The sequence below is a fragment of the Anser cygnoides genome, chromosome 24 (assembly GCF_040182565.1).
Source record: "Anser cygnoides isolate HZ-2024a breed goose chromosome 24, Taihu_goose_T2T_genome, whole genome shotgun sequence".
NCBI lineage: Eukaryota > Metazoa > Chordata > Aves > Anseriformes > Anatidae > Anser > Anser cygnoides.
In genome coordinates, this window is record NC_089896.1 from 5,697,741 (window position 1) to 5,710,588 (window position 12,848).

Genomic DNA, 12,848 nt, shown 5'->3' on the forward strand with positions numbered 1-12,848 from the left:
CGTGGAATGAAAGAGGGGTCTGTGGGGTGGGAGAGAGGTCTGTAGGGTGCGAGGGGGGTCCATAGGGTGTGAGAAGGGTCTGTGGGGTGGGAGAGGGGTTTGTGGGGTGTGAGAGGGAGGGATCTGTGGGGTGTGAGAGGGGTCTGTGGGGTGTGAGAGGGGTCTGTGGGGTGTTAGAGGGGTTTGTGGGGTGCAAGAGGAGTCTGTGGGGAAGGAGAGGGGTCCATGGGGCAGGATATGGGTCTGTGGGGTGTGAGAGGGGTCTGTGGGGAAGGAGAGCGGTCCATAGAGTGGGAGAGGGGTCTTGTGGAGTGTGAGAGGGGTCTGTGGCGGAGGAGTCCACGGGGTGGGAGAAGGGTCCTTGGGGCAGGAGAGGGGTTTGTGGGATGTGAGAGGGGTCTGTGGGGAGGGAGAGGGGTCTGTGGGGAAGAAGAGGGGTCTGTGGGACAGGAGAGGGATCTGTGCGATGTGAGAGGGGTCTGTAGGGTTGGAGATGGGCTCTGTCTGGGGCAGGAGTGGGTCGTGGGTCCCCCTGTGTTTGGGGGAGCAGCGCAGAGGTGCCCGTGGGTCTCCCCCCGTGGGTCTCCCCCCGTGGGCCTGCCACGGCTACCCCCGGGGCCTCCTCTCCCCACGGCCTCCCCTCGGGCCTCCCCTCCGCGTCCCTCCCCCGGTGCCAGCCCCAGCCCGGCCGCTCCTCCGACGCCGCGGCTCCCTCCGAGGCCGCCGGGGGGCAGCACCGCCCCGCCGGGCCCCGCGCCCCTCGCCCGGCCGCCGGCAGCGGAAGGGGCGGTGGCGGCGGCGGCTGCGGCCGGGCCCAGGTGAGCACGGGCCGCAGGGGCCCGGTACCGGTTGCCCGACCCCGGGGGACACCGGTTGGGGGGTCCCCGGGGGGCTCCCGGTTCCCGTTGACCGCGGCCGGGCTCGGCCGGAGCTCGGTGCGGCCTAAACGGGAGGCCCCGGGGGGGTACCACGGGGGCCAGCCCCGGGCTCGGGGGGGCCTCGGTGGTGAGCTTGGTGCCCGTGCCCGTCGTGCCAGGCGCTGTCCCCTTTGTCGCCATGTGGTCCGTGCTGTGGACGGCCGTGCGCACCCACGCGCCCTACGTCACCTTCCCGGTGGCCTTCGTGGTGGGCGCCGTGGGCTACCACCTCGAGTGGTTCCTCCGCGGCCGCCCCCCGCCGCCCCCCGAGGAGGAGGAGAAGAGCATCTCGGAGCGGCGCGAGGACCGCAAGCTGCAGGAGATCGCGGGCAAGGACCTGACCAAGGTGGTGAGCCTCAAGGAGAAGCTGGAGTTCGCCCCCCGGGCGGTGCTGAACAGGAACCGCCCCGAAAAGAGCTAATGAAGGTGTTCGTCCCGCCGGGGGGGCTCGGTGAGGACGAGGACCCCCAGCTGGATGGGGGCCGCGTCCCTCAGCGTGGTGCTGGGGGGGTTCCTCTGTCACCTGCACGTCTTCAACCAGACCCCCCCGCACCTGGCTGTGCTTGGGCCGCACGCTGCCCCCATTGCTGCACTTCACCCTCCCTGGGCTCCCCGGAGGGCTCGGGGTTTGCCCACCCCGTGGATGTGTTACAGACGGCAGCCAGACCCCATCCCACATAATGTACGGGGATGGGGAGGATGCTTTGGAGATGTGGAAGTTGGCAGCCCTCAGCCTGTCCTGGCCCCTGATACATAAAACCCTCCTGGCCTGGTTCCACCCACATCGCTTTAGGTTCGGTTTCTTTGTGGGCATGAAAACAGAAGGGATTTGCTCTCCGAAGTGCGCTTGGACCTGAGTGACGTGGGGTTGGGGGCTGACTGCGGGGGCGAGGAGGGCCTGCCATCCTGCCTTCAGCTCTCCGTGCTCTTTGTGAACTCAGACTGGCTTGCTAGAGACCGCAGCACCGCAGCACCGAACTGTCACCACGAGCCTGAGCATCGAAAGAAATCTGGGAGCTCTTCTCTGCGTCGTCCCAGGGCTTTGCAGCAGGAAAGGGGGACAGGGGAGGTGGGTGTCCTGGCACTGCATCCAATGTGAAGCTCAGATGTATAGAGAACGAGGAGCTCCCTTGCTCTGTACAGGAACAGCCAGATTAAACTTCTGTGAGTCCTGGGCCTCTGTGTCTTCTTCTCCATCGCCACCTGGCCAAAACCCTGCCTCAGATCCTGGTGTTTTCAGGAAGCCCCCCTTCTACAAAGAGTGGTGTCCTGGCTGTAGCTGGGCTGCGCCTGGCACAGCCAGGGAGGGGTGGTGGTCAGGAAGGAGCTGGAGCACCAAAATACCAGCCCACGCTGCTGCTGTGCCTCCCTCCTGGCTCCCCCGGTCACGTCACTGTTTCCCCTCAGCCTCCTTATCTAGACCAGAAGGGTGGTGGCAGCGCTGGGTGGGGGCCCGAGGGACAAGGGGGAGGAACGTGCTGTGCTGGGGAGCGAGCACTGGGGACCTGCAGCCAGCACGGGGCTGGTGGTGTCCCCTCGAGCCTCGGCAGCATTCCCAGCACGGTGGCACCAAGCCCCCAGCCTGCCCCTCCGTGCTGCTGCTGTGCTCTGCCTGCAGCGTGCCGGGCCCTCGCTGGGGTTATCGCTCCCTCCCGGCTTTGTTTTTCCCTGGTCCCGCAGCGAGGCCTTGCTTGCTGCCCCAGCCTGGCCTTCCCCTCCCGAGGCCGATAAATCTGTTGTGTCTCGCGCAAAGCCCTGATGTCAGCAGCCAGTTCAGCATTTTGCCGTGCTCCGGCCTGCCCCGCTGACAGCTTTACTGCCTGCGCTCCCCGGCTGTTTACCTCCGGACCCGCTCTCCTCGGGACTGGCTCTCTGCCCTCTGGCCGAGCTCGCCGCCAGGAACTCACGGCCGGAGCTGTTTGCAAGGGAGCTGAGGCAGGCAGAGCCGGGAGGAGCTGGGTGGCTGCTGCCTGTTCGACAAGTGTTCAGTGCAGGAGGAATCGGGGCAATGAAAGGGCTGACCCATGCCCTGCTGCCACCCCAGCGGCCCCTACACTTGGCCTCTGCCTTTCCCAGCCCGGCTGGGGTGATGCTGGTCCCTGCTGTGCTCAGGGGTGGGAACGGTCCCCTCGCCCCCCCCCCAGCTGGGACCAGCCGGACCCAGCTTGGAAACTTCTTCCGAAATCCCTTTGTTCACCCCGCGACAGCGCGGCTCCCTTGGCTGTTTATAGCCGATTGATCTGCCTGTTCTCAGGCTCGGCTCCGCAGGGCACAATCGAGCTTTGTTGGGGCCTCGCTGGCCCGTTTCCTTTCCCGAGCCCACTCGGCTCGCTGAAACAATGCTGGGGAAGGACGGGGCCCCCCCGACAGCAGCTCTGCAGGTACCGAGGCTGGGCAGCCCCGGCCTCTGCTGCTCCCTGCGCCCACCGTGCTGCCTTGCCAGTGCTTCCACGTTTCCAGCTGCTTTCTGCAGCGGGGACGAGGCACAGCCTCCCCTTAGGTGCTGGGGCTTCCCCGAGAGCAGCCACAGTTTGGGAAGGTGCCCCAGCTCTCCTAAATTCTCGGTACCGCACACCCACCCTTCCTCCCATTGAATCCCAACAATGTGCTGCCCGGGAAGCGCTCGCTGGACAAGAATAGGAGCCGGCGAGCACCGAGGGACGGGGCAGGCAGACACAGGGGCTCTCTAGGAGCGAGCGGAAGCGTTGTTGAATAAACCATTATGGCAAAAGTTGGCTACGGGAGCTCCTGCACAGCCGCTCACGTGCAAGGCGCTGCTGTGGACCAGCGCGGAGGCTGGAGCTTTGCAGGAGGATGCTCTCCTGTCATCAGACCAGGAGTCTGAATTCGAGGAGCTGTGTGGCAGCAGGCTGGCTGCACCTCGCAGCGTGCTGCAGAGCAGGGAGGAAAGCCAGCAGCTGCCAAAATGCCACCGTGCCTGGGACGCAGCCCTGGTGGTGCGGCTGGGTCTGTGCACAGCACCACGCAGCCAGCGCTCGACTCCTGAGACAAAATTGCACGGACATCACAGCCCTTCTTCCCCAGCAAGGTGTTTCCCCCCCCCCCCCCCAAGGCTTAGCACTCGGTGTCAGCCAGTGTCCCCACGTGCTGCAGGGCAGGGGCTGGTGCCCGGCTCAAAGGGCAGGAACGGCACTGGGGCCACCGGCTGTTTCAGGGCTCTCTGTCCCTGCCTCGTTCGCATTTTTCCTCCCCACCAGCTCCGAGAGCAGCTGAGCCTCTGCCCTGGCCAGGGCTGTGTTTGCTCCCCGGGGGTCCATCACCAGCAGCGCGCAAGGAGCAGGTTGTGTTTTCCGGAGGCAGGATGCAGACGGGGAGCCAGGCAGCTCTCCTGCCCTCCGCACGCTGCTCGCCAGCCCACCAGCTGCTGTGTGTGCAGGCAGGGGGGGAAGAACGGGGACCCCAGAGCCCCCCCCCAGCTGCTCGGCACGGCTCGGCACACCTGGGCAGCCGCAGCGGATGTCCGCTTAGATCAGCGCGGGGATGCGCCAGCTGCAGGGGGCTGGGGATGTTGTGACCGTGCGGTGGCACGGGGGCTGCTCAGCACCTCGCTCCCCGTCCAGCAAGGCCCTGAGTGAGCGATGTGGCTTTGTGGGACGAGACTGGACAAGAGGGGGCCTGTGGGGACTCCCACTGCTGTGTCCTGTCCTGGAGCAGCACCGTCACCCCAGGGCACCCGGGACGTGCCGGCAGCCCCGAGATGCAGAGGTGTGCTCACCCAAGGGACATTGGCTAGCAAACGGCTTGTCCCTCCCCGGCGTGTCCCCGCAGCCCCTGGGGACCGCTGCTCTCTGTCCCAGTAAGCCCAGGCTGTGTTCCCAGGCTCTGTTTTTGTCCTTTCCCAGCATCCCAGCCTCGCTGCAGGGCCCACGGTCCCACAAATCGCTGCTGCCGGCTCCTTTCCTGCAGCCAGCAAAAGCTCTGAAGTGCTTTTAGAGAGGCGCAGCTCTGGTTTAAATCAAGCTGCCTCCCCAAAGCCCTGGCCTGGGACAGCTCTGGTGGACACGTCCCGCTCGGTGTCACCTCTTTGTGTGGCCACAGCTCGGGGCTGGATCCCAGACCCCATCCCCGGGTGGGCACGGGTTGCGGGTGCTGCTGGCCGTGCTGGTGCTGCTGCCTGCTCACACAGAGGTGGCCAGAGGGAACGGACAATGTCAGGATGCCTGAACTCGCTGGGGCTGTTGAATGCGTTTCCTCTCGCCCGCGGTTCTCACACGGGGCGAGGGGGCCGCATTGTCTGCCGTGCCCATGCCTGGAGGGCTAAATATAGCCCTGCGCCGGGGGAAGGAAGGGAGTGGGTCTGGGGGCTGCTTTGCTTTCATTGCGCATTGTTGGTGGCGGGGCCGACAAGGGCAGGATTGTGCCCTGCTTTGGTGCTGCCTCCGTGGTGGGTGCTGGGGCTCTGGGGTGCTTCAGGAGGGTGCTGCTGGCATGGGGGGGGGGGGGGGGGGGGGGGGCTGCAGGCAGAGCCGAGCCCCCAGTGAACACCCAGGGGCTCGACTGCTCCTGCCCTGGCCATCTCCGGGTCCCCATGGGCCGGGGGGGCCGTGCTGTGGCCCCAGTTGGCATCACCTTGCCCAGCCTCTGCCCTTCCTCCCTTCCCAGCTGCAATTTTGCTCCCGCCGCCGCCGCTCTTCCTGTGAGCAAGTCGGATTTAGAAGCTTGCTCTTTTCTCTATGCTGGGAAAGCTTAAAAATAAACTCCTTGGTGCTCAGCCAGCTCCTCAGGCAGATCCTTGCAGCGGGACGTGCTGCGGCAGCTCTCGCACTGCTCCTCTCCCCGGTCTGGGGCTGGGCTGTGCGGGGGAACCCAGCCTGGCCCCAAGCAGAGGGCAGGATGCTCCCTGCAAACCCGTGGTCCTGGGGCTGTCGCAGGTACAGTGCTTTTGGGGGCTGGGGCTGGCATTGGAGCAATGGCCCCAGCGGGAACTGGGGTCCTGGGAAGTGCACAGCCTCTCCAGGGCTGGAAAGCTGCCCCCAAATTCTTCCTGGATTAGGAGGTGCTCTGAGTGGCGACCCAAAAACTGGCAGCATGGCACTGGGGGTGCATGGCTACGTGCCCAAGGGACACCCACGTCTGTGCATCCTGAGCTTCAGGTTGTTGGAGGTCAGCTCAGGTGCACGTCCCGCTGACAGCCCCCTCTCCCCCTCTCTGCTGCCCTTGAACACATCCCATTGCTCTCTGGGCACTCGCTTTTCTTCTAGTGTGTGCAGAAACAGCCCCACGCTGCTGCCTGCACCCACGGAGCAAAGCGTGCACGTTGGGCACGGCACGGGGAGGTCTCCCACTGGGTTAGTTTTTGGGGGCTGCACCTCTGAAAATCCCTTCAGCCTCGGATTGGGATAAACCCCCCAGGCTCCTAGGTGGGGGTACAAGAGCAGCTTGGTGAAAGCAGTGCCTGTCCTGGCGGCAGCAGCCCCGGGGGGGGGTGGTGGGTGCGAGCACCCTAAAAAAGCGGCCACGCCGCGGGTGCCCATGGGGAGCTGCTCACCCGCTGCCCCCCGCCTGCCCTTGCCCCTGCAGGGCTCAGCACCATGGCACAGGGCCGGGCTTTGGGCCAGTGAGTGCAGTTCCCAGAAAGGGACCGGAGGAGCCTGTTTACTCAGGAGGCAGCGCGGAGGTGTGAGAAAGGCCGCGCGCGTCTGTCCCGCCGCTATCTGTCCCCGAGCTCTGCGAAAGGGCTTCTCCGGGCCAGCCAGCACTCTTATCAGCTCCAAACTTTTATTTGCCTTAGGGCCGCCTGCCCACCTTTGGGGGGGGGTCTCGTGCCCACCCCGGCCCCGCGGCCGCCCCGGCCCCATGGTGCAGGTGAGCCCTGGCTGTTGTTGTTGGCGTGCGCCGAGGGCAGGTCCCGGCGGCGCGGGGTCACTGCGGCTGCCCCCGTCCCAACACGGGAACAATAGCAGCGTGCGGGGCCGTGTTGTTGCAGCCCCCATGGTCGGGCACGCATGACCCTGCTGGCTGCTGCCTCTAGACAAGGGGGCTCGCGGCCGTCTTGTTTTCCACCTTGCAGGGTTGTTTGGAAAAGCGTGATGCGCTCCCGGTGCCAACAAAAATATCAGCCCGGGACAGGCGAGGGGAGAAAACAGCGGCTGCCCGGTGGGTAAACAGGCTGCGGGGCCGCAGCACGGCTGCGCCGTTACCTTTCACACTGGCATTTCCTCCCGGCTGAGCGTGGGGAGCTGCGGGGTTTCGTGGCTCTGCTGATGCCTGGTGGGAGCCAGCCCAGGTCCAGTCCTGGGGGTCTCCACGTGGGAAGGTCCCCGCGGAGGGGTCTGCCCTGGTGTCGTGGTGGAGGGTGCAGGGAGCAGTGTGCCCGGGGTTTTGGCACCCTCCAGGGACGTGTCCCCATCCCAGTGTGGGGTGGGAAGCCAGGGAGAGGCTTGGGCACAGCCCCAGCTGGGCGCAGCGCAGCAGGGTGCCTCCCTCTCCGCTTCCTCTGGTGGTCGATGGCAGCGATATCGCCCCGTATCACCCATATTTCATTTTCTCCAGGGTATTTTTAGTCTGTCCCACCCTCTCTGAAGAGGCCCTCAGCAGAAAGCAGGCTCTGCCCTGGGCTCACTTGGCCAGGGAAACTAAACACAGCCCCAGCGCGCGTTGCGTGCCTTTATCTGCAGCTCATTTCCACCTATTATTCAGCAGCAAGCAGCTCCGCAGCCTCAGCGAGGTTTATCTGCAGCAGAGCTGGGGCAGGGGGGCGAGAGGCCCTTGCTATGGGGCCGAGCTCTGCATTGGGCCACCCAAAACCCTTCTGCTTCACCCAGAACCTGCACTGCAACGCCCCATGATAAACCACGAAGAGGCTCAGGGGGAGAGGGTACTATAGCAGGGAGGTTTTGGCTTTTGGCGATGAGCAATAACCAGAGCTCACCTGGCACATCCTCGCCCCCACCCCATCGTCCTGGGGATGTCAGCATCCCTGCCCCAGCCACAAAGCACAGGCACAGCACTCTCCACGTTTTCATTCATCCAACTTTATTCAGCAAGACGCAACACTCCAAGCCGGGCGGGGGGGGGGGAAAAGGAAGGAGAACAGAGGAGTGATGCCCTTATCCTGTGCTCACACCCTGGTCCTGAGCACCAGGAGGGGCAGGAGCCTGCAGCACCTGCTCATGTCACAGCTTTGCTGGGCTGGGAGAGCCGGGACAAGCGCTCACGTGGCAGCGGTCAGCCCCTCTGCCCCCGCCAGCCCACAGCAGGAGATAACTAGTGCAAAGTAATTAAAACAGGAACCCCCCCAAACCAGAGACTGCCAGGCTAATTATTCCTCCCCCAGGAACACCGGGCTGCACACAACTCCCCTGCACAGCTGCACCCGTAAGGCAGAAAGCTCCATGCTGGGGCCAGCGGGTTAAAAATAACTTAGAGACATCACGTGGGAAAGGGTCTGGGGACAGGACACGGGGGGGGTTCACGCTCCCGGGGTGCTCAGGGTGACAACGTGGAGCTGCACGGGGTTAATCCCACCAAGGTCCATGGGGATGGGGGCAGCTCCTGCAGCAAAACCCCCCCATGAGGTGCTGGCAGCTCTGGATTTCTGCCAGGGGTCACAGGAAGAGGAGACGGCTGATGGCCAGCACGAGCGGCTTCCCACGGCTGTGCGCTCACTCCCGCACTGGCAGGGGGTCCGTCGAGTCCCAGGGGGCAGTTTGGGGGCAGGAGACCCCAGGCACAGCCCTGGGGACAGTCCGTGGCCCCCATCCCATCCCCAGGGATTTGCTCCCTTTCCCACGGCAGGAGCTAGCCCTCCACCCGGGACACGCCGTCCCAGCACAGCCCGAAGTTTCCGCGTGGTTTCCTTCCTCGCAGCGTACATGGGGAAAACAGAGAGCCGAGGCTCTGCTCAGGGGCCGGGGAGCACCCAGCCGAGTTCGTGAGCATCGGGTCCCAAAGGTGGGCAGCCACATCCTCCGCAGCAGGGCTCAGCTGGGGACCAGGGGTAGTCCCCAGCCCGCCAGGGCCAGCCCGGCACTAAACGTACTGCTTTTTGGAGGCTGAGCTCCCAGGCCGGCTGCACAGCTTCTCCTCCAGGGCTGGGGCTTCGGGAGCCTTGGGGGCGTAGGGGTCCGAGAGGGGCCTGGGGCTGCTGAGCGCTAGGTTCTCCTCGTTGTGGAAGTTGGCCCAGTTCTGCTCGCTGGAGAGCTTGTTGTAGGCCTGGAAGGGCGGCGTGTGGCTGCCGGCCATGGGCAGGAACGGGTAGTGCTTGGCTGGGTACGGACCCGACGCCAGGTCATCAGCAAAGGTGTCCCGGCTGGGGCCAGCCGGCACCGACACCTTCTTGATGGTGCTGAAGAGGTGCTTGCAGCACAGGTGGAAGAGCTCCAGGAGGTTCAGGACCAAGGAGATCAGGCCCATCACCAGCATGAAGATGATGAAGATGCTCTTCTCGGTGGGGCGGGAGATGAAGCAGTCGACCTGGTGCGGGCAGGGGTCCCTCTTGCACACGTAGCGGGGCACCATGGAGAAGCCGTAGAGGTACCACTGCCCGACAAGGAAGCCAGCCTCAAAAATGCTCTTGCAGATGACGCTGACGATGTACGTCCACATCAGCGCCCCTTGGATCTTGAGCCGCCCGTCCTCCGTCACGTAGATCTTGGACATCTTCTTCTCCACGGCTGCCAGGGCCTGCTCGATCTTCGGGTCCTTGCTGTGGATAGCCCGCAGCTCGCTCTCCTGCTGCTTCAGCTTCTCCTCCTTCCGGGACAGATAGACGACGTGGCCGAGGTAGATGAGGGTTGGGGTGCTGACGAAGAGGAACTGGAGCACCCAGTAGCGGATGTGGGAGATGGGGAAGGCTTTGTCGTAGCAGACGTTGGTGCAGCCGGGCTGCTTGGTGTTACACACGAAATCCGACTGCTCGTCCCCCCACACGGACTCGCCGGCCAAGCCCAGGATGAGGATGCGGAAGATGAAGAGCACGGTGAGCCAGATCTTCCCGATCACCGTCGAGTGCTCCTGGACTTGGTCCAGCAGTTTCTCCAGGAACCCCCAGTCACCCATCTTCTAGGGAGCCTTGTGCTTCTGGTAGAAGAAGAGACGGAAGGGGAAAAAGTTAAAAACCTCCTTTTTCACCCTGGGGAGCTCAGGGCAGCTGGGGCTGCACAAACCCGAGGCTTTCTCGGGACACGGCCACTCCGCAGTGCCCTGGCCAGCCCACCGCAGAGCATCCCACGGGGCACACCACAGGGAGGGAGCCCAGCAGGATTTCTTTGCTGAATTTCTTTTGCAGTAGGCAGCACTGGCCGGTGAGACACCTCCACGGGGCTGCACCAGCCTTGGTATCCCTAATTTCACCTCCCCCTGCTGTACAAGGGAGCAGCAAAGCTGTGCCCATGGCAAGAGCCTGCCCAGCTCCCAGGGGTGCCCAGGAAGGAGCCACCCCACTGCCCAGCACGGAAATATGGGGCTGGGGGAGAAGAGACCTCATAGAAGTTCACCATTCACCAGCAGCACCCAGCCCACAGCACCCACAGCTCGGGGCTGCCCTGGCAGAGGTCTCGCTGGCCAGGGGCTGCCCAAATCCCCCCGCCCTACAGCCTTCCACTAAAAAGCAGCAAGCAGCACAGCCACAGGGACAGGAACACGAACCCCTCGGGTACAGCAGCCACCCCACCACCCGGGGGGCTGCCCCCCAGACCAAGGGGACAGCCTCCCGCCAGCTCCCTTGCTGGGGGGCGATAGCACCCCAGCCCCAGATCGCTCCCCCATACCCACCAGCCCGACCACCCCAAAGCCACTCACCGTGCACTGACCCAGACCTGCTCTGGGACCCCCCCAGTTGTCCCAGTGTCACCCCCTGCCACCAGCCAGCCCGTCCTGCATCGCCCCACAGGAACCCAGCCCTGCAGCCCAGCTGGGAGAGAGGAAGATGCCCCGGTGCTGGCTCCTAATTAACCCCTGCCAATTAAGCACCCAGAGGCACCAGCTGGGCAGTTAAAGGGACATCCCACCGGGCGGCAGGGGGACGCGAAGCAGAAAGGGGGCTGCAAGCAGAGAAGGGGTGACCCCAAAACAGGGAGCGGGTGGCAAGGGAGGGGTGCCCCCAAGGGGGGTGCAGTTCCCGGGGGGGGACCGGGGGCTCGGGGGGGCCGCTCACCCACGCACCCCCCAGGCACCCACCCGCTCACCCTCGCAGCTCCGCGCTCGTCCCGCCTGTCCCGGGACCGGGCGGCTGTGGCCGTGTAGGGCCGGGGGGGGCCGGGGGGAGCCGGAGGAGGAGCGCGGGCAGGAAACCGGGGGCCGGGGCTTAGCGCAGCGCCGCAGGTGTGGGCAGCGGGGCCGGGACGGGGAAGCAGGAGGGGGGGGGACGGCCAGCACCTCCCGGGGGGGCTGCCGGGGGGAGAGATGTTGGGGGGGGGACCGAAAACCCCCCCGTGGTCGTGGGGAGACAAAACCTGAGCGGGGCAAAGCGGGGGTCCGGCTGCTCCAGCGGGGGCAGGGGGAGAGGTGGGCGGTGGGATCGGCCGTGCCCGGGTGTCCCCAGCCCCGTTGTGCCCCCAAAATCCTGCGGGGGGAGCGGGGGGGGGCCGAGTTCCCTGTGCTCGGCTGGGGTCTGAGCATCCCCCCGGGGGCAGCACCGGGAGGCGGCGCAGGGCGCAGGGCTCGGGGCCGTGGGACCCCTGGGGATGCTCCAGCCCGGGGGGTGTCCGGGGGGGGCCGTGTCCGAGGGATTTCGCTCCGTGGGGCAGCGGGGCCGTGCCCTGCGTGGGCACTGGGTGGTGCTGGAGCCACGCCGCAGCTCCAGCCCCGAGGCTCAGCCAGCTCCTGCCCGGTGCTGAGCAAACTCGGGGGGGCTGCGCCCCGCCGTCGGGTTTTAGGCAAAGGTTGGGCTCGATGGAGGCTTTGGGACGGGGCGTGCAGGGGGCAGAGTGGGGCTGGAGCCACGGGACGTGGTGGCACCGGCGTGGGGATGGGGACAGCGGGTGGCCGGGGAGCCCCTGGGGTGGCAGCGGGGACTTTGTTCCCAGCAAGGGGACCTGAGCGGGGCTGGCAGAGAGCCTCTGCTTCGGGAAAGCAGTGAGTGGAAGCTGGTATTTTACGCGCTGATTGAAATCCTGCTGGTCAGGGGGACTCCATTTGTGCCCCCGCAGCAGCGGCGATGGGCTGGCGCGGTCACCGCAGGCTTTACGGGGCCGGCTGGGGGTGGCAGGATTTGGGCTTGGGCAATGTCAGCAGAAACTAGGCCAGGGAGCTGCTGCCCGTCCTGCAGCGAGACGTGGCATTTCCTCCTGCAGACAGGTCTGAGCAGAGGGTGGTGGAGCCGGAACAGCATCGTTATGTTTAATAGAACATAATTGCCGTGCCTCGGGTAACACCCACGTGCTGCCCCGTGCCGAGGCACCGGGGTGCTTTGAGGCCCAGCGCCGCCTCCCAGCCAGCCCGCCAGGTTTACCGCTAACCCCTTCCCACCGCCCCTGCCGTGACGTGTCCCTGCTTGGCGCCTGTCCTCGGGGACACTCCGCACCCTGCCAGCCCCCAGTGGGAGGAAATGATCACCTCTGGTTGCTTCAGAACCACAAAGGAAATGGAGCTGCCCCCACCTCTGGGTGCACGGGCTCCCACGTTGCTTTACCCACCGGCAGGACCGTGCCCAGCACGTGCTTCACCCACACCAGCCACAGGGAGGACACCCCAAAACAGACCCCACACTGGTTCCAGAGGTGCTTCCCAGTCAGACACCCCACGATGTGCATCATCCCAAAGCATCCTTGCTCTGGTGTGGGGTGCCCCATGGCACCACGATGCCACAAGTGGCACGGCGCTGAGCAGCCTGTGCTGGGAGCACTTGCCCCATGTCCCAGCACAGAGACACGTCCCCCTGCCAGCAGCACGAGCCCCAGCCGTGGTGGCACACGCTGCAAGACGTTTGTGGAGCTGGGGCTGAGAAACACCAACAGCCCCTCCACACAG

General features: G+C 65.5%; 2 protein-coding genes across 4 annotated transcripts; one reads left to right on the forward strand and one right to left on the reverse strand.

Moving 5' to 3' along the window:
- The first annotated feature begins 711 nt into the window (after positions 1-711).
- SMIM12 (small integral membrane protein 12) lies at positions 712-2,093 on the forward strand. The gene is made up of 2 exons (XM_048052764.2): positions 712-818; positions 1,037-2,093. The coding sequence occupies exon 2, from the start codon at positions 1,057-1,059 to the stop codon at positions 1,336-1,338; it is 282 nt and encodes a 93-aa protein (XP_047908721.1). The 5' UTR covers positions 712-818; positions 1,037-1,056; the 3' UTR covers positions 1,339-2,093.
- A 5,799-nt stretch (positions 2,094-7,892) lies between these two features.
- GJA4 (gap junction protein alpha 4) lies at positions 7,893-11,190 on the reverse strand. 3 transcript variants are annotated; one of them, XM_066982508.1, is made up of 2 exons: positions 11,066-11,190; positions 7,893-9,959 (listed from the first exon to the last, which is right to left on the reverse strand). In XM_066982508.1, the coding sequence occupies exon 2, from the start codon at positions 9,936-9,938 to the stop codon at positions 8,910-8,912; it is 1,029 nt and encodes a 342-aa protein (XP_066838609.1). In that variant the 5' UTR covers positions 9,939-9,959; positions 11,066-11,190; the 3' UTR covers positions 7,893-8,909. The 3 variants fall into 3 exon arrangements, with proteins under 3 accessions (XP_066838609.1, XP_066838610.1, XP_013039811.1); XM_066982509.1 differs by having other exon boundaries at positions 11,058-11,142; XM_013184357.3 differs by lacking the exon at positions 11,066-11,190 and adding an exon at positions 10,680-10,914.
- Positions 11,191-12,848: the final 1,658 nt, after the last annotated feature.

Bases quoted from the DNA above. Each gene is read 5' to 3' on its own strand.
- SMIM12 (XM_048052764.2), top strand. From the start codon at position 1,057: ATGTGGTCCGTGCTGTGGACGGCCGTGCGCACCCACGCGCCCTACGTC.
- GJA4 (XM_066982508.1), bottom strand. From the start codon at position 9,938: ATGGGTGACTGGGGGTTCCTGGAGAAACTGCTGGACCAAGTCCAGGAG.